The 24,757-nt window shown below is 39.0% G+C and overlaps 1 protein-coding gene and 1 pseudogene across 1 annotated transcript; both read left to right on the top strand.

Moving 5' to 3' along the window:
- Positions 1 to 4,402: 4,402 nt before the first annotated feature.
- Positions 4,403 to 20,235, top strand: LOC113669762 (polycystin-1-like protein 2). The gene is made up of 15 exons (XM_089213026.1): positions 4,403 to 4,717; positions 5,833 to 5,971; positions 7,832 to 7,954; positions 9,830 to 9,958; positions 10,241 to 10,940; positions 11,677 to 12,247; positions 12,529 to 12,744; positions 12,911 to 13,048; positions 13,538 to 13,732; positions 13,921 to 14,142; positions 14,397 to 15,109; positions 15,449 to 15,680; positions 15,833 to 17,146; positions 17,814 to 17,982; positions 18,399 to 20,235. Exons 1-15 carry the CDS (start codon positions 4,403 to 4,405, stop codon positions 19,883 to 19,885), a joined length of 6,663 nt encoding a protein of 2,220 aa, XP_089069152.1. The 3' UTR covers positions 19,886 to 20,235.
- A 555-nt stretch (positions 20,236 to 20,790) lies between these two features.
- LOC149042333 (uncharacterized) lies at positions 20,791 to 22,909 on the top strand (annotated as a pseudogene).
- The last annotated feature ends 1,848 nt before the right edge of the window (positions 22,910 to 24,757 follow it).

The raw sequence follows: 24,757 nt of genomic DNA, 5'->3' as shown, positions 1-24,757 counted from the left end.
TACAACTGTTCAGCGCTCAGAAAAAAAATCCAACAGGCCGTGATTCAGGGTCTAAATGAAGATTTAATCGTACTGACAAGCGCGTTTGAATGGAGTTTAGTTGGTAAAATGGAGCTAGCTGCCTCCAAGACAGTATCAGGAACTAATGTCCTGTTATTGGATTATAAACACTTTGATTAAGAAGTTTACAGCCATAACACTGGATAATCGTGAAATGTCTCGTTTTGGCGTTTTAATTTACTTTGAGGAACAATAGCAGTTTGACACCTTTTAAGTGTCAAACTTGAGCCGCAGTGCACAAAAACACAGCGTGACATAGTCCCTTCATTAGAGGCTATTCAGGCAGAGGCTCGCCAAAATATCAATTTGTGCACAACAATCGAAATGTGAAGATGTAGAACGGCGAAAACTATAATGACCATGTACGAGGAAAAATTGGTTAAGAATAAAAGAGCATAAGCAAGAACACAACTGGAGAGCATTTTGTTTCAAGAATTAAAAGCTACATCTAAATAATTCCTTTAAGAAAGGGAGACTCTGTTGATTGAAAAATGTCAACACTAGCTGCTAATTAACTCCTGCTATCGCTATTGTCAGTCTAGATCCAAAATAAAATGTGTCTCTAAGAAGGAGTATATATTTATGTGTTATGTTTAGCAAAAACCCCAATGCAATATTTTATTTAAACTGGAAGCTCTTGTTTACACCTAAAATTTCGCAATCTCAATATGTATTTGTCTCATATTCCCGAAAAATAGATAATACTCTTTTTATTCTTCGGGAATGATTCATTTTTCGAACTTAGGCGTGATTAAAAATCTACGCATTTTTCCCACTTCAATTACTAATTTTTCAAGAATATACCTTTTCGCGGCCATTGCGCAATTGATTTTAACGCTGATTGATTGTTTTTTTTCTAAAATGCAATCTCAGCGGGGAAATGAAACCTGTCTGTAAAAATTAAGATCAGGAGAGTTACTTAAGCGATATCAACAGAACAAAAATGCTCTTGCTCAGTTTCGGATGAAATAGCGACGAAATGAGGTTTCAAAGGCCTTTAATTTTTCTACAGGTGAACCTGCCGACCTTTAAATATGCCTTCTATGTACTTCTGCTGTACTGAGAGATAAAACTATTTTTTAGCCTTCAAAAACATATATCTGTTCGCCTTATAGGTTCAAGTCTTAATCGTGGTAATTATCAGAGGCTTAGCGAGTGGAGGTATGTTTAACTCGTGGGATTTTGTACGCAAAGAAACTTTGATGTCTCAGTGAAGAAAACAGTAGAATCGTAAGCATTTGCCGTTTCATCTTGATAACGAACAAAAAATATAATTTTATTCAGCTGTGCCATTCTGTTTTACTTAAACGCAATTATTTTATCTGCCAATTAATCCATACATCGTCGAGTCTCAGGCACTCGAGTTAGAAATGTCTTGAGTCAGAAATGCCAGGACTCAGAAATCTTCCCCATTTCCTTTAAATTGTTCTCGAAATCACATTATGAATCTTGCAATAACTTCGAAATAGTTATAAATTCACATTATTAATAATTGCAATAACTTTGAAATGGGTATGAGTTTTGCCGTGAAACGCAGAACGTGTGACTTAAAGACATGTTTATCGACCAGTGAGAGCGCGAAAGCGATATCGAATATTTTTCAAAGAAATCAATTTAATTTCTCTATCCTTTACTGCTGTTTTTTCTCTTATTCAGCAATTTCTTCTCTTTTTCACCCTATTGAACGTTTAAGGGTATCATTAGAAATTCTCGATAAAAAAAATATCCCTCGGTCAAAGAATTTATTTTGAGATGCTCAGCCTAAACGTAAATTGGTATTACCAACAGACAGTTATTTTTGTTTTTGTTTTTGTCGCGATTTTTTCCCAATAGGTTTGAGGGAATCAATTGCAAAGAAAACATAAGCGCCAAAATAGGTTACTTTTCCGAGAAAATAAGAAGATGTGAAATGGGGAATATAGATAGCAGCCCACCTGGCCTCTTTATGATTCCGTGCACCATATTAACCTATTGGCAAGCATGGAAATAATGTCTTCATGCGAGAAATGAATTAATGGCTTTAAAATAGATTTCTCACAGTTTTTGTATTTTGATTTCTTAATTTTCATAAGCGAGTGAATTCTGTGCTACGACATGTCGTGCATATTATGTTTAGAATAAACTGTGATATGGAAGGCAAAAATTTACCGAAATATGCAAATTTTTGGAACGCAGAAGCCTTTGATGACTGCTTCAGTAAAGCTGTTGGAGTTTCCAATTCAAGCATCATCCTTGACAGCTTCATGAGGGCAAAAAGTCATGATTCAAGCCACGGTTACAAAGCCCTACCATCACATGGACGTCTGAACGGTACCAGAGGCGATGGATGGTGCGCCCAAAAAAATAATAAAAAACAGTGGCTTCAAGTTGATCTCGGGAAAATTATTGAAGTGTGCGCTGTTGCAACCCAAGGAGACATCAATGGCAATGAATGGGTGATAGACTTTAAACTAGCGTACTCTAAATCTTTTGACGGCCGTTGGCAAATATATAAGGATGCTAACGACTTAGAAGTGGTATGATTTGCCCCAAAATGTTATTTTGTTTTAATACCGGAAAATTTATCATTTCATGATGGTGTACAATAAGATCTTCAAGCACACAGGTTGGACCCAGGATTACCTCTAGATGAATATGAAAGCGACCTTCGCAGCAAAGAACGCTACTTAAGCCGTGGTAAAAATAAGGCCCGAAAAATAAAATTCAGGACTATACGGGATGACCTTTGCGATACCGATGCAGTGCGTTACCGACTAAGCAGACAACTGGGTTAGACACGAACCGACATAATGACCAGCTCCCAGTCGGCTTGTTGTCAGACAGCCTTGTGTCTCTATGATCTAAATGGCTTCACAGTCAGAGCATTTTATATTTTAACCCGCTCCTTGTTTACGACTTAGTTCTTCTTTCTCTTCAATTTCGACAGTAAATTACGTCGCCTATCATCGGTCTGTAGGTGACGGAAATTGCTTCTTTGTAGGATTTACGAGAGTAGCAGACCTTTTTTATTGTTCGGTTTATGTGCTGAGCTCATAGGAATGGCGTTGCCGTTCGTCGTTATACAAGCAGATAGGCGGAGGGGTGTTTCATCGAAAGAAGTGGTTTTAATAGTTTTTTCTTGGATTGAGGAGGTTTTTGTTTTCTTCTGATAAACTGTCTAGTGTGTTACTTACTATTACACGTTAGAATCCTAATAGTGGGAAATTTGTGAGATGTCGGTCCCTCGTTCAGTTAGAGCGATAAATGTATTGCCAAAGTAACATAATCAAAACTGCATCGTCTGTCAGAAAGGGTGTGATCATCAATGTACTACCCTTCAACTTCGACAATAACCTGGGAAAAAGACAGTTCCATAGTTGTCCCTTGTAGCTGACTGAAATTTTTATCTTCATTAAAATATCTTTTTAGGAATAAAGGATTTTCCGAAATATGTCACCTCATCTAATTTTCTCATTTTGCTAGAAATTTCGCAGGCAAGGTGGATCCAACATAATTAACCAACATCCATTGGAAGTTCCAGTTTATGCAAGATACGTTCGTTTTCTTCCAGTTACTTGGAAAGGTCAAATCTGCCTCAGAGTTGAGGTTTACGGATCCGTTGGTAAGTTTGCTATCTATAAACGAGCTTACAATAACAAAAAGAATGGTAAAACTTTTATTTTTCGACCTAATAATGGCGGCAATCAATTACTCGTAAAATGTACCGAAACTGTAAAGCAGCTTACATTTACCCCCAACGTTAAAACGTAAACGAATCAGATCTAATTTATATCGTGTGGTGCCACTGGGGTTTGTGCCAAAAGGCTAAGGTTTCTCTGTTTCTTTTCGTAAATGCTTCAAGAAGTGTTTTAAAAACCCAGTTGTTTTTTTCTGGAGAAGCTGAGTGGGTGATGAGGGTAAAAAGTCAAAATCAATTAAATGACTTTGAGGTGGGGTTGTTCTTGAGGTGGAAATCGAACTTATAACGGAGGTCGTCAAGGAGATTTTTCGATTTTGCTTGTAAATAATTTTAAAACTTTCCCGACTTCTCAGTAAGTTCATTGCTGTTTTATTCATTAAACTTCTTTCTCTTAAAACCAAACGCACTATCACACCTACGGGAAAGAGCGTTCCGTATTCCGTGCGTTTTACATAGTTTTCATTGATTCGGTAAAAACTTAGTGTGCATGATGTCAATATGATGTAATGAAATAGAATAAAACCATGGGGTGTAAGAATATTTGACAAACGAAAAAACTAGAGCTCGCTTTAGATTGACTTGAAGTAGCTATTGCGATAGAATCATGATATTTGTGTTAATACAAAACATTAATGCTACTTAGGGTGTGCAGAAGCTCAAGGAATGGAGAGCAAGACCATCGCCAACAAGCAAATTAGTGCCTCTTCTCAATGGGATCACAATGAAGCTGCTCATAATGGTAGACTTCACTTTAAACAATCAGGTTACAAAGCAGGGGCTTGGGTGGCTCTCACAAATGATGAAAACCAGTGGCTCCAGATAGAACTGATTAATCCATACGTTAAAATAACAAGGGTTGCAACGCAAGGACGTAACGGCCAAACTACTTTGAGCTGGGTAACCAGCTACAATCTAACTTACAGCAAAGATGGAGTAAAGTTCCACATTTATAGAGAACGGGGACATGTGGAGGCGAAGGTTTGATACTTATGTAAATTAATCTTCATCAATAGTCCATCTCTATTAACTGGGAATATCTAAAAGAATACACTGTAAGAGTCAAAATATGCACTTCGTTAAGCGATCAATTTGAAAGTATAAAATTTAGCTTAAATTAAGAGGAACAACTGAGTTGCTCCATTGAATAAGCACCAAAGTCTGTGCTGACATGACAGGACGGATAATGCATGCACTGTAAGTACCTCCCGTTGTTCCATACAAAGCCTTAGAAAAGTTTTCTAAGGCTTTGTATGGGACAACGGGAGGTACTTACAGTCCACACGTTTTTCCGTCCTGTCATGATTTCCCACAGGTTCCAGCTTTGGGGAATAAATCAGTTAGAGGAGTCTAATTAAAATTACAGCGGAAAAACTAAACTTACAAATAAGATAGTTATATCAAGAAGTGGAGTAGAGAATTTTAACTGCCTCGGATCTCCATGATTTAAATCCGTGGATAATCTCACATTACAAGAGATGTTTAGGGCTTGTTTTGGCCTTTCAGAAGGTGGCATTAGTCAGTATAACATGTAAAAAGCAGACATTTCTACTCGAGCCTCTACAGGCAGTGAGATTGGTTTGGCCTTTCTTTAATGATTATCCTCTTCTAGAAACGATAGAGTTAAAATAGGATTTTTCATGCGATTCTTCCCTTTCTTTCATTGTATCACGTAACAAATCAAGTGACTTGAATCGGAAGTTCGCTCTCAGCACACTTTCATCTTAACTGTCGTTCGGAATAGAGTCTAAAGAATCTCCAAAAAGTGTTATCTCTCAATTTCACCGGAGAATTAAGTCTTTCATGTCGTATGGATATTTCCGTCTTTCAAAGACCGAGAGTAGTTGAAGTGATGATAACAAAAAATGTGTTGTTAAATTTAAGAAATTTGTGGTGATCTCTGATAAAGGCTGACATCAAACAATTGCCAAATTTCATGTCGAGCGGATAATGGCACTAACGGCTTTTTGCGGACTATTTTAAAACGGCGGATTTAAATTTGACTTAAATAGTTGAGACAACCCAAGGTCGAAGAATGCAGTGCATGCAACATAGGCAGTAAGTTTACTTTTCTCAGTGTGTTGATTTCATTTTAGAATTTCGTTGGAAACACAGACAAAGACACTGTCGTGTACCATGACCTCTTTCCACCAATTAGAGCAAGATATATCCGTTTCCGACCGACAACTTGGTATAGGAGGATAACAATGCGAGTAGAGCTGTACGGCTGTTTAGGTGAAGATGAATTTGACTTGTTGATAACGAGTATTGCTTTGATTGACGTGCAGTTCGTAATTCACTTATCTTGTGCCCTACTAAATTTTGAAAATTATTGTGTTTAACTCAGTTTTAGCAAGGAAGGCAGTTGATTATATACTCTAAATTAAAACTTTCTGTTTATTATCTGAAAATTTAAAGAATGTCAAGACCCTTTTGGTATGGAAAACGGTGTCATTTCTGACGGACAAATTAGTGCCTCTTCAGAACTGAAAGCAGCTCATGCGGCGAATAAGGCCAGACTGAAAGCTTCAGAGGGAACTTGGCTGCCTCTCGTGAACAATGCCGACCAATGGCTTCAGATTGATTTGCTAAAAAACGATACCATCGTAACGAGAATTGCCACACAAGGACTGGATGATCCCAAGAAGAAAAAATGGGTTACTAGCTACAATCTGCAATATAGTAATGATGAAATTAACTTCCACTATTACATGGAACAGGCAGAGTACTACAGGGTAAGTTTGTATCATCAACTGAGCTGACAACGTAAATTGGCCGCCGAAAAGAGATTCAAACCTGACGTTTCGAGCGTTAGCCCTCAGTCAGAGCAAAGGACTACCGTTCACTTCGCTCTGACGAGATTACCATGTTAAACCCTCCCATCGACGCAGCATCACAGTTTCCTTATATTACAAAACGAACATGTAGAGTGCATCATATATACCATGAATTTGGCTGTTTTTCTCTTCTTTTATTGTTTCACGCATAGTTATAGAACATCGGTATAAAACATCTTAAAAACCTTTTGAAGTGGCTGGGGAGCGTGGCCAACTAGGTATGTCATCAGAAGAAGGAAGATTAAAATTCAAAATCTCCACCTTTCAAGACGACATCTTGTATGAAAATTTTTCAAGCAAATTTTATACTTTTCCCATCTCGAGGATTGTACTTTTTAAACTGCCGTCCCAGGCTGACCTACAATTACTAACTTCTCTTTAGTTGTTTTTCACTTTAAATTCTGACCTAAAATCTTACTGAGATCTAATTATCATAACTTTCTCGATCGAAGAAGTCAGCAGATTCTTTTCCATATTTTTATTTTGATACATCAAGGTTTTTGATGGAAATATTAACAGGAATTCAATAGTTTACCACGACTTAAATCCCTCCATCGTGGGACGTTACGTCCGATTTCGTCCAATTGACTGGAACGGGGAAATTGCCATGAGGGTGGAGCTGTTCGGTTGTTCAGGTAATTTTAATGGTAGGACATATGCTTTCATGTCAAGTCGTCACCAAGCCGCATCTCGTATGAAGCACACCCAAAATTGACGTTAAAGCCTCATATGCAGTTGTAATCTCCCATTCTCCGACATTCCCCGATGGAAACTGTCCTCGCAATATTCACAGGCAGGATGATAGGTTCAAGACAAGGATTCATGGGTTCTCCTTCCCGCGGGCCAAAGCACCATCAGCTCCGACTAAGTAAAAACTATTATCAAACAATATGCTGGGGAAAGCGAGATTGCTCTGGTTGTGTTAGCTACTTGGCTTATGAACCTTTCGGTCACATCGTGTACGCTTTTCTGCCTTTATAGAAAAATTTTCCCGAAAAAAAAGGAGCCTTATACCAATAGAAAAACATATGTGATACAATCAATGCGCGAATTTGTCCAACAGCTTACTTGTCCTGTCAGGAAACACACGCATACGCACAGTGAAATGCACGAAGAATTACGATCTCCATACTCTCAAGGACGGACATATGGTAGGACGTACGACTCGGCAGACTGACAGAAAAAAAAACTAAAGTAGGATAGGATAGATAGGGCAGAAGCACACAGGAACTTACATCATCTAATATGATTTTTGCAGATTTGGATGAATGTCAAGAGCAGAAACACAATTGCCACCGCATGGCGCATTGTAACAATACTTTGGGCTCATTCAATTGCACTTGTCTTCAAGGATTTACAGGAGACGGTGTCAGCTGTTTTGGTATGATATATGACCGACTCCACGTGCTCAAATATGTCTCAGCTAAACCGGGAATACCCGGTTATAAAGATAAGTGATTTTCCGCAACCTTCCAACGAAATGTATAATTTAAGACAGTATTGCATCATTTTGTTGTTTAGAATACATAAGCGTCTTTTTCCTACTTGACAAAGAGCTGTGGACGAGGAAGTTTTGTCTCGAGAAAAGAAAACTATTTGAAAGATCATCAAGTCAATATCTCCTAATAAGGTCCGAAGTATGCTTGCAGATATTTCCTTGAACAGTATGTGTGTTCCGAAGCTCCAAGTTTCCATCGTGCTCGCTCTCGAAAACTGGTACCATTGGAACAGACAATTATTTGAGGATTTTAGATATGAATAAGTATTCAAAGATACATATGTAGCTCAGAAAAATCTTTTCCCTACATGTATGCCCATATTTCCTGTGACATAAATGCATACTTTGCATATCGTACCCATTTTCTCAAATAAAGTGAATTATAGATCACTTTGAACCACGATAACCGTTTAAAACTTGCAGAACAACGTTTAACCATAGATTAAGATAGGGCATACTAAACATATTTTCCAACTCCGAGGAGATCGTTTCATCAATAATCCGAAAAGAAGAAATGGCATTTCTTCTTATTTAAAAAGATAATGCGTGCCAGTAAAAAAGAATTGGTACCGAGAATTCCTTGTTGGATAATCAAAAGACTCATTATTTTGCGAGTTTTGCTGTTTCTAATTTTGAAAATTATCTAGGAAATGGAAAAGTTCACTAATCATCACTGGAAAACGTATACATATGCCTCAAAAAGTACGCGCATTTAAGATTTAGATGTCTCGTCATATTTTCTGTATCGATCTTGCCTCCTCGTTTCAATATTAAGTCAATGTTCTCTTTAAGGTTACAAACGAGGGCCATTTTCCAAATTGGATCACAACTTCTCCTTTCACTTCATCTAATGCAAGCTGTTATTTATTTTCATAATGACCTTTAAATCCATAGACATAAACGAGTGCAAGGAAGAACTGGATGACTGCGCCCCTGAGGCAAAGTGCTCTAATAGATATGGATCATTCGTATGTAGATGTTTACCTGGATACTCTGGAGATGGACGATTTTGCAATGGCACGTATAACAAGCTCAAATCTTTGGTTCACCGTTACAAACTCTGCCGCTAACGTTCTGAATGAATTATTAGCTAAACGTTCTCTTAAACTTCGACATCACGTCGATGAAACTGTTAAAAACAGACCTTAGATACTCATGCGACTGGAAATGTTGATAAGAATTAAAAAAATAACAATAATTAAAAGAAAACAATGATAAAATTGATAATAATAACAATACTATTGACAGAATACCTGTCAGTACAATATGGACATTTTCAAAATGTAATCTTACAGCTTTTGATATCTGTGAAACAGATCGATTTCATGACATTCTTTAGGGAAATTAAAGAATCATTACATAATCATCACTGTCAGTCTGACACCCCAACAGTAGTAACAAAACATCATCCATGTCCCATTCTTTTGAATATAAGCCACGAGAAATTATTTTTTTTATTCTTTGTATGTTTTTTTTTTTGAGATTAGGTTTGACAGCTATATGGTCTTAAATACGTATTTCTCTTTTTCGTATAGATATTAACGAATGCACCACAAATGTGCACAACTGCGACCCATGGGCAGTCTGTAATAACAAAATCGGATCTTTTAATTGCACATGCTTCAAAGGATATGAAGGAAATGGTACAAGTTGTGTTGGTAGGAAATATTTGCAAGATCAATTCTTTCTTGCTGTCTTTTACTTACTGAGGCACTTATCCTTGTCACAAGACTTAAACACATTTATGGAATTATGTAGATGTCGATGAATGCGCAACCTCAACTCACAACTGTCATGGAGTTGCTCACTGCTTTAACAATGCGGGGTCCTTCAGCTGCGAGTGCCGCAAAGACTACACTGGAGATGGAATAGCATGTGAGCCAGACGGTAAGATTGAATTCAAGTTTCAGTGAAACAAAACTGGGCTGAAAATTAATCATTTCGTCAAGGCCTATACATTGCTATAATCGAACAAGGTACTCTGAGTAAAATTATCATGTTTCTTTCAAGATTTGATGAAAAGTGAACAAAGCCTTGGAATACTTCATAACAGAAACCCTAGTGTAAAACACCAGAAGATAATTCAGTTTGTTGTTGATAGCATGTTACAGAAAGCTTGTTTCTTTGAGGTTGAAAGCTAGAGAAGATGTTTTTCCAATACATTCTTAGGAGATTTCTCGGTGACCATCAGAAATATTTCAAAAGACAAGTACCATGCCACACCTGTAAATCGTTCAGTCAAAAGCGTCCAGGAAGCCGTGATACAGGGCCTAAATGAAGACTTAAATGTACTTAAAAGCACTTTTGAATGGAGCGTGGTTAGTGAAACGGAGCTAGCTGCTTCCGAGTCAGCATTAGGTACTTTAGTTAGTCAAGGAACAACGGAGTGGACAATAAACAGACGATCCATACCAGCAGGTATCTACCAAGTCAAATTCAATGCCTCAATTACAGTTGGAGATCAAGAATCCCCACGGATGCTCAATGCTTTTGATTATGGCTTCATCGAGGTTATTGCAGCTCCAGTGCGAGCAATCATTGATGGGGGAAGCAGTGTTCGATGGGGATCCAAAAACGTTGTGACCGTGGATGGTTCCCTGAGTTACGATGCTGATATTGGTCCTGGAACACAAACTGGGCTCAACTTCACGTGGACCTGTCGGAATAACACCAATGTGAGCAACACCTGTTTCGGTTCATTTCATGGTGAAGGGAACTTAAGCTCCACAGTAATTAGAATTGATCCCAGTGGACTTGAAATCGATAAGACTTACCTCTTACGACTTACCGTTTCTAGGGATGTGAGAAGTTCATTTGCTGAAATGTCCTTTGCTATAGCTGCTGGAGAGGTACCTCAGGTGACTCTCAGGTAATTTTTTTTCGAATTATGACAGGCCAATGTTCACACGGATTGAGTGGTCCGGGCTCGAGTCGGCCGGGGTCATTGGTTGTGTTCTTAGCCAAGACACTTTACTCTCACAGTGCTTCTCTTCACCCAGGTATACAAATAGGTGCCAACAAATATGCTTGGACTAGCATCCCATCTAGGGGGGGGAGTGGCAATACTCCTGGCTGCCTCATGCTAAGGAAACCGGAGCTAAGCGCCGGCCCCATGGGCTACTTGGACCTGTATAAAGCCTTCTCCTTTTACTTTTAATGTTCACAGGCGGATTCTAAATTGATTGGGAAAAATAATAGATATTCGAGAGATTCGAGGAAACAGACGCTGGCATTTTTATTGGTATTAAAAAGTACGATTAAAATTTTTCCGCAACTTAAGAATAATTTCAGTTAATTGGACTTAAAAGCTTCATCAGGTATCTCGAGATTTGGCCAACGTGCAGCATAGCTCTTAAAGACCTGCTCCACTAGTGACGGGCGGGTACTGGTTTCAAAGAGTCATATCGCTATGCAACTGAAACACCTTTGTCAAGCGCATAAGGAATATTTTAATTCAGCTATTTACGTTAAGTCAATAAAGTGCCATTGAAGCTGCAACTGTTTTGACGATTCTCCTCACTGCTTTTTGCTTTTGTGTATGTTTGTGTATGTTTTTTTTTTGGTTTTGTTTTCGCTTTTTTATAGTTTACTTTCTTTTTTCTTAGATGCTTCGTGGATTGCGGCGCAATAGTATCTGCGTCAAACAAGTTCCGGGTGACATCAGAGTGTCCTAATTCTCCTTGTAGTGGATCCACTTATGAATGGCGCTTGTCCAAATTAAATGGTTCAAAATGGGTAAACATATCTATTTTACCCAATATGACTTCAACTGCTGTAAATGCTACTAATATGATTATCAAGAAGAATTCATTGCAATCCAAATCAAAATACAATCTAACATTATTTGTAAAATCTCTGGAGGGGACATACGGGTTTTCTACGCTCCTCTTTGAAACTGCAGGGGAGCCACACAGTGGTTACTGCACGGCGGCAGTCTCTGAAGGCGTTTCATTGGAGACTGAGTTTATTCTCAAGTGCTTCGATTGGCAGGATGCGAGCTTACCGCTTACTTATGAATTTACCCTTGGAGAGGAGCCTATATCTTATGGCACATCACCCTCGTCTGTATCGACAGTGTTACCGACAGGATTACCGGACAAAGATTTCCTGCAAGAAGTCACTATTGTTATCAAAAATGCAGTTGGGGTAGCTGTTGAACAGAAATTATTTATCAAGGTGTAGTGATTGATATTACAAAGCAAGAAAAATTTGGAACTTAACCAAAGATTTTCATGTTTTAAAATTTTCATCTATATAAACGGTATGTTTTTCCTGTACCTACTGACCTCTGAAGTTTTTCCAGCAGAAAACTTCCAAGATCATCTAATATTACGGCACCGTTGCTAGGATCCATTAAAAATGTGTAATGTTGATTTAAATTTATAGGAACTAATACCCCTGGACAAAAATTTTCGATTTTTCTCACAAAAGACTACAATAAAACTTTTCGTCTGCAGGTAAAGCCATCATCAAGCCTTGATTTATGCGTTTCGTCACCCGAGCAAGTTGCAAACAAGTTAAAAAGTTTTGTAGTAGGGGAAGGTAACAAGCTGGATGAATTTCTCAACAAAGGTGAACTTAGCCAAGCTGTTCAACTCGGTATATCTGTCATCAAGTCTGCAAATGAGAAAAGCGAATGTGGAAAAGAACTGGACCCTAAAGACAAAGCTTTGGTACGTGAAAAAAAAAACTGCTTAAGTGTAATCAGCAAGACTTAAAGATTTTTCTTGTAATTTCGTTTTAATTATCTGTATTACTACACAATTTTATTGCGATTTCTATTTATCTTGAGTGGTAGGTGAACGTTAAATATTTTTAGCACATTTCTTTTTTTTGTAGATCTTAAGCGCATTGATTACGAAGTTTACAGCCATAACACCAGAAAATCTTGAAATGTCTCGTCTGATTATGTCCGTGGTGAGCTTAGCTATGGGAGCTGAGGTTGACGTCAACGATAACAGCAACAATGACAACCTGGTGCGCCCTATAAATTTATACGCAAACATATACGACAACTCAATTTTAGCTTGTACATGGTAACGGGAAACGAACTGATCTCTGTTGCAAGTCCATTGAGATAGTATTGAATGAATATCGGAAGGTTACAGCTTTCAAATTTCAAGCAATGACGGAGTTGAAGCTGATGCCTCCCTAATAATAGATAAACACGATTACTAACTGAGCGATGCTCAGTGCGATCGACAAAAATAGGGTTTTTCTTGCCTTTAAAGGATTCTGATTGCAAATTATTGAGAAATTATGACCTGAAGATAATAAGGAGACAACTAGCGACGTTAAACTTACAGGTAAACTTAATTAAGTGACTTGCGTTTGACTTACGTTATGATCTCAGAAAATGTCTTTCTTTTATTTTTTTTGGATAAATGTGGTCCGTTTTCTTGGTACCAATATCCTTAAGAGCCAAGTGATTCGTCGATATTATACTAATTTCTTTTTTTTTTTAAGGAGTTGACGATGCAATTGACCGAGAGTACCTCAAATATGATGATTTCTACCCTTAACGATCCAGAAGAGCCTTTTACACCAGCGTTGGAACTAGTAGCTACAAGTGTTACAGGCTGTCTGACCAATATTCTGAAGTCTGCTGCAGGCTCGAGTCAAGATAGAGCAGATTTGGCAGCTACCACAACATCTCAAGAGGTACGGATCGCAAACACAGGTTCCAAAATAAAAATGTACTCACCCACGTATTCCCTTGCTAGTAGTTTTTTTGACTACAATTTTTCATGACTCATTTTATGGGGCTAAGAGGGAAAATTAAGAGTCTAAGGAAATCTAACAGTCATTATAAAAACACGTTATGGCTTACAATCTTTCTTTCCTTCCAGTTTGTGAAAAAGGCCTCCGAAAAGCTGAGCAGCATGAGTGATGCATTTTTTGGTCGTTTGGTGCCATCAGAAGATCTGGTCCTAAAAACTCCGAACATGGCAATATCGTTGAAAAAGGTCACAGCCAATGATGCTACAGGACTCAGCATGGGAGATGGACCAAGCAAATTCAAACTTCCCAGCAGCCTTGGAAATATAGGTGGTGGAGAGATAAATGCAAAGGTATGATGCCATTCTTATCTTAATTTTCACATTTTAACGAAGATGAAAAAGGACATAAGTAATCGCTGATAGTGAAGTTAGGCTGTCTTTTACGACATTCAAGTGTATGCACTTTATTCTCGTGATAAAATATTAAAGCAATCTACAAGGATATTCTCTGAATGCTGTGGACGTAATTTCGTCACTTCAATTGACCGAAAAAGTAACCCAGTAATACTGTGGTTTCATTTCACATACTTTCATACTTATTTCAGATGCAAGCTGTTGATTTTAATCCTTTTACATGGGACAGTAGCAGCAAGAAAATCAAATCAAGCGTCACGAGTCTCGAGCTTAAGAGTAACGGTGCAGAAAAGCTAAATGTGTCAAATCTTGATAATGACATCGAGATCGTCATTCCGATTTCTAATCCACCAAAGAACTCCAGCAACACAACACAACATTATTTCCTCAAGCCTGACCGCATATCATTCCGAATTTATTACGCAGACCTGGCCGACGTCCCTGTCTCTTTAAGATTGGGTTTGGCCATAACAGGAGTGGAAATTGAAATGCGAATTAAATTTGGACAACGACCAACGATGGTGGATTACGACCACAACTTTACTTTTATGTTTAAGTCTAAATGTGACAATCAAACAGTTGTTAATACAAACTGCTTTACCAAAGATGGGTCTGTTAAAGTGACGCCTTCTAAACCTGGTTTTCTCTACGTGGGCTTGTGGATCAAAGGCTCTAAGAATGAAAGTCAACATTCTAGGCAAAGAAGATCATGTTTCGATCATCTTCGCGAAAGACGGTCATGTGTTGGCGTTAAAGATCCACCACCGAAAGGAGTCCTTAAAACCATGGTTCCGCAATATGACCCAAATACAGACGTTAACTACACTTTAACCATTATCCAGTCAAGCTGTTTGTATTGGTCAGAGGAAACAGAAAAGTGGACTGCGGAAGATTGCAGGGTAAAGTAAATAATGCAAAATTTTTTAACTCCTGATAAACCTAAACATTACACATGTGAATTCCATCGTGTCTCATTTTTTCCACAATGAGGAAACCTATTAGCTCTGCATTAAAATATATCAACTAGAAACAAGTTTTTGATTCCAAAATTGCGGGTCTTTGTAGTCGAGTAGATGATAGTCCTCGACAGGTGCGACTTCTATCAAAACTTAGCCATATCCGATATCAGTTTCTTTTCTTGCGGACCGAGTTAAGGTTGGTAACGTAAGGGGAAATCGATTCACCAAAACTCTTTTCGTTAAATTTAAATGATATATTCAGGACATTTATACCCACAGGTCAGTCAAGATTCAAACACCACGCATCTAGTATGCCTGTGCAATCATTTGACATCTTTTGGTGGAAACTTCATCCAAGCACCGAATCCAATTGACTTCGACAAAGTTTTTACTGAGTTTTCAAACCTTGCCGCAAGTGGCAATATTTCAGTACTTGTGACAATTGCCTGTTGTTTCCTTCTGTACTTCGTCGTTTTGATCTTTGCAAGAAGGGCCGATAAAGGAGATGAAGACAAAGTATGGTCATGGTTGCTACTACATCTAATTCAATGCTTTTATTCCTAAATAGATTGATTTTTTTCATTTTTAGGCTAATATTGAAATATAAATAAGACCTGCTACGTTCTTACCAGTAGAATTTTAACACCAGAATGAACCCTTCTTTTCAGATTTGCCCTCCTAAATTGATATCAGTTGTTAAGGGAGGAACATATTACTATGATATGGTTATAAGCACTGGTGTGTGGAAACATTCAGCAACAACAGCTAACATAACCATCAGTATCAAGGGCGACAACAACGAGCAGAGTCAAATTCCATTGCGAGAGAAAGGGGACACGAGCCAGTTTTTCGGACGAGGGAGTATCAATGGCTTTGTTCTGGTGATGGCTGAAACCATTGGCACATTAAAAGAAATTACTTTGGAACACGATAATTTGGGTGATAGTCCGTCTTGGTTTGTGGAAACTGTGGTCATTAGAGACCGGCAGACGGAAGAAAGGTGGGTGTTCCCCATTAATAGATGGCTTGCGTTGGAGAAAGGCGACGGTCAAATAGAGGTTACTGTGAACAGTACTACTTACTCTGCCTTCTCGGCTCAGGCTCGTTCGCACTTTCCCCGAAAAATTGCCGACAGTCACCTGTGGATGTCAGTGTTTGGAAAAGCATGTAGCAGCACCTTCACACGTGTGCAAAGAGCTTCATGTTGTCTTTCAGTTCTGTTTAGTGCAATGATAGCTAATGCCATGTTCTATAACATTGGTGGTGAATCCGATGGTGCTATACAGGTTGGGCCTTTTAAGTTTTCTTGGAGACAGATAGTCATCGGAGTACAAAGTGGCATTATCATTGCACCTATAAACATAATAATTGCTTTCCTCTTTAAGTCTAGCAGACCGAGGAAGAAAAGGAGTGAAAAATACCAAGTGACAGACGAGGCCCAACGACTTTTGGATGAAGTAACGGACACTGGTTGTATGCTACCTCATTTCTTTGTCTATATAGGCTGGTTACTCTGCTTCTGTACGACTATGGTGGCCGCAACGTTTACGCTGTTTTACAGTCTAATGTGGGGAAAGGAAACCTCTGAGCAGTGGCTTGCTTCCATCTTGATCTCCAATGGACAAGATATTTTCGTTGTACAACCCACGAAGGTAATGGTAGCAGTCATCGTTATATCCTTTCTCCTGATCAGAAAGAATAAAATACAATGTGAAGAAGAAAAAGAGGAAATTGAAATCGATCCACTTGCAATTGAAATAGACTTTTTAAGTGATGATCCCAAACAACGATTTAAGAAATGTCAGCGTGAAAAGTTGAGGGAGAGGTCAAAAAAGGAAGCTCAGTTAACAACCATGACAAGAGAAATTATCCTTCATCTGATATTTGTGTTTCTTCTGGCCATCGTTTCTTATGGAAACAAGAATGGAAATCGTTTCCTGATGACAACTGAGACGAGAAATCGATTCACCAAATTCAATGTGGTAAGATTCTCGTTTTAGCTAAAACACACTTTCAGGTTATAGTTAGAAGGCATTTTTGTTGTTATTTCCCTTTTGCAAGACAATCCTAAAATCGTTGAAGAATGAAATGGCTTTTTAAAGAAAAATTAGAACTAGGGTTAACCCTCTAACTCCATGATCAAATTTGTAATATTCATTACTGTCAACCATACTATTCTTATGATGTTAGTTCAGAGAATTTAGTATTGGATCTGCTAACTATCCTCAAATTGATATTTCTTTATTCGCATCACTTATTTGGTTGATATTACATTAACATTGTAAGGAGAAATTCACTCGCAGTGTTAAAGGGTTAAGGCATTGATCCCTGCTGATGAGCTGCAATCAGTTAAATTGCATAAAAGAGGCCTGTAAATGCTCAAGTACATCCCAACTGATCTACGAAGCCATATGTTGGAAAAAGGTCAATTATCATTAGTTTTTCACTCCCGGCAAGGAATCTGAACACGTCTGATTTAAGTTACATTTCAATTTAAAAAACCAAGTATTTCAATCAGGGCAAAAAAAAAATGTTAGGATCTGCCTTTTGTTTTGTTGGATGAGTGTGTTTATTTGTTATTTTGATAAATATATCAACCTCATCAGATAACAATGTCAACAGCTCTGAGAATCATACTTTTTATTTTAGGTATCTGATGCACAAAGATTTGAAGCCTGGTTAAGGAACGAATTCCTATCAAACATTTATAATCAGGTGTGGTATAATGGACTTGAGGAAAAAAACGACCTGTACATCGAAAACAAGATGTCCATACTAGTAGGAATGCCTTGGTTGCGACAGCTCAGAACTAGAAAAGGTATACTCAAATGAGATTGATCTATTTCCTTTTTTTTTAATGCAAAAAATAAATTTCGAAGAAGGCTCCTGTTGCAAAGTGCATAGAAAAATGAGACTTATAAATTGTAGGAAACATATAGAGAGCCCTATTTCGAAATGATGTGACATACTCACTTCTACTAAGTGTGTTTGCAGCTTAGTAAAGTCAGTTTTCACCTTTGATGATCACACTGTTGCTCACTTCCCGGTGTGCTGAAAATTAATCGAAACAAAATCTTCCTATTCACACGTCTTAGAAATCACTGGAGTTTTTAAATAGGCCATTCATTTTGAGATATAAATCTTAAAGAATCAGCTTGTTTATTTTCTTTTCACCGTAACATCATTAATAGAAACTAAAGGTTTTAAGTTCTGTCTTAATATTTTTCCTTCAAGGTTCCTGCCAATCCTTTCCTAAAATCGTCTCAACTTGCTATTACGACTACTCCTCAGATAGTGAGGACACTACTTTCCTAAGCCTTCCCGGCTGGAGGCCTCTTCCCTTCAACACATCGTGGCCAAATACTTTAGAAATGTGCCCAAAACCTTGGCGATACCAATCAGCAGCAGAACTTCGCAACCATCCTATCCAGGCGGCATACAATTCATATGAAGGGGGTGGTTATGCAGCTGTTATGGGATATGACGAAACCACTGCACAAGGTGTCCTCGACGCAACTATTGGCCTTGGTTGGCTTGATCGCCAGACTCGAGTTGTAATTCTAGAGTTTGCCGTTTTCAATATCAATACAAACTTGATTAGCGTTGCCACATACTTTTACGAGGCCATAGCTACTGGTGCAGCCTACACTACAAGGAGAATTGAAACACTCGAGTTGTACAGCACTGAGTCAGGAGCTCTGATGTTTTTCCTAATTGGACAGTTTCTGTTCATGGCAATGGTCCTCTTTTACTTCATAGTAATGTTAGTTCACCTTTATCAACAACGCTTAGGTTTCTTCAAGTCTGTTTGGAACATGGTGGATTTCTTTATGATTATTTTCTCTGTAGCCTCTGTAGCATTTTACATGATCAGAGCTAGAAGCGTTTTGAACACTATCAAATCTATTCAAGCCAATCCATATGAAATCGTGCATTTCCACACAGCCCTGGATTGGCTTAATCTGGAAAATGCGTCTATTGCTGTGGCTGTTTTCTTGGTGACAGTCAAACTTCTAAATCTAATCCGTTTTAACCCACACGTAATATACTTGTTTTCGTCTTTTCGGCAATCTATAGGCTATCAACTCTCCTATGTGCTCTTTTTCCTGATCGTGTTTAATGCATTTGTTGTAACAGGCATGCAGTTTTTTGGTGGTGTAGTATTAGAATATTCCAGTTACCTCGATGCAGTCATGTCTCGGTTCGAATTCCTGTTGGGAAAAGCAGTCCCAGTGGACGCTCTTCGAAGGGACAGACCCTTCATTGGGCCGACTTTTGCGTTTTTGTTTTGTATATCCACAAATATATTTCTTATGAATATGCTTGTTTCTGTCCTCAACGAATCATACGGTGACGCAAAATCAAACGCAGAGGAAAATGCAAAAGAGCTTGAAATGGCACGTTTTATTGAGGAGCGTCTAATGAACGTTTTCCACGAGGGAAGTAATCAGACTGAGTTTAAGTTGTTTTGCGATGAGACAATATTCGTCAACATGTGCCTTTCTGAAGCAGAGCCATTCTGTTTGAATTCTGAATGTATTGTCCAGTGTACAGAGGAACGAATGCTAAATTTGGAAAAAAGACTAATTGTTCTCGCTCGACGAACAGAGTACATGGAAGCTGATTATTTGCGAGAGGAAAATGACTTAACTGACCTGTTGTTATTAATGATAAATCCTTCGGTGCGTGATTCGGAAAAGAAATCAAAAGATCATTTCTAAATGCAGAGATATCTTACTGTATAATTTAGCCTAGTTTTCTTTCATTGAAATTGTTTTTGCTTTTCTTGGAAGCGTAGATATTATTGAATGTTTTTTAGGTAATTGTATCCAATAAGGCTTGATGATATATTTCCAGCACAAAAATTAGCAAATGAAATAAACGACGTTTTTTCGTGGCCGAAAGTCATTGTAAATTAGATGTTTACCTTAGAGTTTGCATCATGCAAGGATCTACAATAATATTATCCGCATAAAGTAGCAAAACAGTAACAGTGACAACACGTGATTATAAGAAAAATTTTTATTTAACACAGTTTTGCTCTGATTGATTATTGGCTATTGGCTTAAGATGTCTGATATATGACATTTCATATGTCAGGCAGTCAAGAGTACTCCTGCATTTCTTTAACATATTAAAATGGTCTTTGAGGTTCATTGACTCCATACTGTGTTGAAGTAGAGGCCAACGAGGGTAGCCGATATACTGCCTAATATATAAGATAACACAGCCACCAAGTTTTTGTAATGTAAACCGAGCTTCCCGCTCCAAAGGCATGCTTCAAACCTCAGTGCAATTTCGAACGAACTGAAAGCAATCGAAGAAGATTTTAACGAAGTCGAAGGAGTTGTGAAAGGATATTTGAGCAACGCTAACAGATCATTAGTCAAATACCAAACGGAACGACTAAAGGAAGAAGTATCCAAACGACAAGAATAAATCGGCCGAAGCGAACGAGAAATCGAGCGAACGTATGCGCTGTGCAAAAGACAACTTGAACAGAGCCTTCGTAACCAGAATCCACCAACAGAGGTAGACCAGGGGGCGGGAAAAAACTGCCAGCAGTGAAAGATGCGACCAAGAGCGAGATGCAGAAGCGAAATCAGAAGACCTTAAAAAGATTCCGATGCCCAAAGAGCTGTTGAACGAACAAAATTCTGATCTTCAAAAGCTACCCGTTGTATCTTTGAATACTCTAAATACAAGCGCTTCAAATGCTATTGGAAAGGTGACCGGATTGTCGAATCGTTCACCGAGGTTGTTTATTCGTCTACTCCAATTGCACCGTTACTTCCTCCGAATTCGATATCATCTGTGCCTTCTATGGTGGAACATGGACTTCAGTTGCAACAGTGAAGGTCAGCTATACCTGTGGTGCCGCTCGAAAGTCAAACAAATCAGTTAAATACTTCTCAGTTTTGCACGGTAACCACGCCCTTGCTAAGTATGTAAGACCATCAATGCAACAGGTACCCATTTTTGGAGACTACTGGCAACAAAACCAGCTATCTTCACTGTCCACTTCAGACCAGATCAGTGCCGATTCTTTTGCCCTACGAAAAAAAGTAAGTGTCCCTAACTTCTTTGGCCAAAAGAACAATTATGAAACCTGGAAAGCGGCCAGCGGAAACATTTGAAGAGTATTAAGTTCCCACGAGTAGGACCCAGGTACATCGCTGACCTGCTCATTGGGGTGGATCAAGCTAAATTGTTGTACTCATTGGAAGGTGTTACAGGAAAGCCAGGAGAGCCCATTGCTAGACTGACACCACTGGGATGGACTTGTATTGGAAGGCTTGAGATAAAAACAGACACAGTTCAAACCAATTTCACATTTCTTGTGAATCAGGACTTGCACGAACTGAACCATCCTGTTCGTCGATTCTTGGACATCGAAGAGCCCAAAGAAATTCAGATTGTCAAACAAGAAAAGAAGCTAACCGAGATTACACTTGCTGAAACCCAGACCTTTCAGGATGACTGTAATAGTGTCAGTTCGCTGCGGAAGACCAAAGACCATAAGTTACCTAATAATTTCGAAATGGCTTTCGACCGCCGGCAGAACAGGGATAAACGACTTCAGAAGTCCCCAGACCTTGCAAAAGCTTACACTGATGTACTTCAGACACATTGTGACAAAGGGTACATCCATAAGGTGTCACCAGACGAGGAGAAACCCAACCAAACCTGGTATCTGCCCCACTTTCCAATTCTGATGCCAGATAAATCCACTACGAAGACCGGATTCGTATTTGATGCAATTGCTAAATATGAGGATGTCTCTCTCAATGAAGTTCTGCTGCAGTTTTTTTCAAGGGATCCTGTGGCCTTGATGTGTGACATCACAGAAATATTCTTGCAAATTTAAGCTAAAACCAACCGACCGACCCTATAATCGCTTCCTGTGGCGAGACTTGAAAACTGAAGAATATCCTGATGTGTTTGAGTTTGAGCGTGTTGTATTTGGAGTAAATTCATCCCCGTTTCTGGTGCGGTTTGTCACACAACAGCATGCAAGGGAACATCATGCAGAGGTTCCCCTCAGAGCCGACACAGTCTTGAAGAGTACCTACATGGATGACAGCATGGACTCAGTTCCGGATTAGGACACTGGAATCGAATTGTACAAACAGCTCTCGAAATTATGGGCTATGGCCGGAATGTATGCAAGGAAGTGGTTGTCTAACGTACCAGAATTGTTAGAGTACATTCCACAGGCTGACTGTGTAACGGAAGTGGACCTTGATAAAGGATAACTGCCTCTTGTGAAGACTCTAGGAGTGTTGTAGTCACCCAGCGAAGACGAATTTAAATACCAATTGAACCAGCCCATCGAAGATCACAGCAGCACTTAATGTGCGTTTCTGCGAAAGATTGCCACCTTATTTGACCCTTTTAGGTTCTTAGCACCCTATGTCCTTCGAGCAAAAATAATATTGCCAGAAATGTGGGAGAGCGAAGCTGACTGGGATGACTTGGTGGAAGAAAGCTTGGTCAACAAGGCTCAACAGTGGTACGAAGAACTTTCAGCGCTTCCCTGTCTTCTTGTCCCTAGATGTTTGCTGGCCGAAACAACAGTCAGAGGTATCACCTTACGTACCTTTGTTGATGCATTGCAAGAGGCACATGATGCAGCTAAATACACAAGACACTTGTATGAAGACGGAACAGTCACCTGTAGACTAGTAGCCTCAAAGTCAAGGGTCGCACCTCTTCAAGCTATCAGTATGCTTTTGCCGCTGTAATGGGACCACGACGTCCTGACAGCATCGAAGGCATTCTGGAAATACCGAAAAGTGAGGGGTTAATTTGGTCAGACAACATAGACGTAGTTTAGTGGGTTCATGGACGGAGCAGGAAGTTTAAACCTTTTGTGGCGAATCGTCTTGGTGAAATTCAGTCATTGACCAATCCAGAACAGCGGAGGCATGTGCCAACCAAACAGAATCCAGCTGACCTACTGAAAAGAGGATTAAGTGTCTCTGCGCTCATTGAAGAAGATAGGTGGTGGAAAAGTCTGGCATTCTTGGAAAAGAAAGAAACAGAGTGGAGATTGTAGTAACCAAGACACGGAGGTCAGAAAACAGTACAAGGAAGATGTGCAAGAGCGATCCTTTCTCTCCACAATGAAGGAAGATCGTTTGAATCCAAAAGGATATATTTCAGCTGGGCTAAGCTAACAAGGGTGTCGGCAACACTGGATCGTTTCCTGGAAAACTGTCGTTTACCATCGTCTTTATAGCGGAGCTCGCAGCGCGCGCAGCCTAGCCCCATAGTTATACAAAATAGTAGTAACCCATCAAGCCGAAAAAAATTTGGACTTGACACCTTAGGGGCGTTCGTTCAAGGTGCTACTTTCAGCATGCACGGCTAACTGCATGACAGGCACTACCTTAGCTATTACGTAATGGAAGGGCAAAGGAGAAGGCAATGCGCAGGCGCGATTGCGTACATGACTAGGATACCACATTAGTGTGCCCCAGGAGACACCGCCAGATCACAATGAAGAGCGCATACTCGAATGCCGAAAGAGACAGAGCGGCCAAAGAAAGCAAGAAGTAAAAGATGTCAAGCGAGTCGAGAAAAACGCGCAAGAAAGTTAGAAAGGGCGCTAAAATAAGTAGAAAACGGCGAGAGGAACGCGAAAGAGATAAAGAAAAGGCATATGTAAAAAGGCCAATATCCAGCGAAGAGCAACGAGAGAAAGAAATACAAAGAGCTCCAGAAAACAAACTGAAAAGGGGACATGAACAAAGAGAAGTGAACCACAAAGGTTCCGAGAAAGAAAAGAAAGTAAATCGTGTCTCATCTGGGTTTTCTCCCACGCTAAGGCCCAGAAAAATTCAAACCTTTTCGCCCAATCTTCGTTTGATACTAGCTTCAGTTTATAATTTAAATCACGTTTCGGTAAAACAATGACGTTTGTATTCATCGCTTTAAAACTCTCGCGCCGGTTCATCGCTCGAATAACATTTAAAATTGTTCGTATTCTTAAAATTATTTCTTGTCTTACCTTTTGGAATGTTTAATACAGTCGTAATGTTTCAGGAAAAAAAAGTTAAATAACGGATTATGTCTTGTTTGGAAAGTTTTAAAATGATGGCGAACGGCGTGAGCAAGTTTCTATCATTCTCTCCTCAGTTAGCTATCGCATGGTTTAAATTATTCATTTTAAAAAAATGTCGCTTTGTCCAAGATTTGTTGTTTTACTCTGAGAAAACACCATCCAAAACTTTTCAACTTATTAAATAGAGCCAATGACAACGTCAACTCAGCTTTTAAACCAAAGAGAAAACTTAATTAATGTTTGGAAATGATTTCTGTGATGTGGAAATGAAATCCAGGTATTATCCCGCGTTTTTTTCTTGAAGACATCCACATTATATGCGGTTACACCAGAGGTTACCGAATCAAACAACAGAAAATATCAGAAAAAGAAGTCGTATATTTCCAACCAGAGGACAATCATGAAACAATAGCCGAAAGCCAAAAGTTAAAAAAATTCAGGTTCAAACACGAGTTGGAAAGTACTTTTCTTTTTGATTTCCTACGCTAAACGGAGGAGGCTGAAACGTTAAGAAAAAACGGTGGGG

This window comes from Pocillopora damicornis, chromosome 7 (genome assembly GCF_964200805.1).
Source record: "Pocillopora damicornis chromosome 7, jaPocDami1.2, whole genome shotgun sequence".
Taxonomy (NCBI): Eukaryota; Metazoa; Cnidaria; class Anthozoa; order Scleractinia; family Pocilloporidae; genus Pocillopora; species Pocillopora damicornis.
The sequence above is the reverse complement of the archived record's forward strand: the minus strand, read 5'-3'. Positions and strand labels throughout refer to the sequence as shown.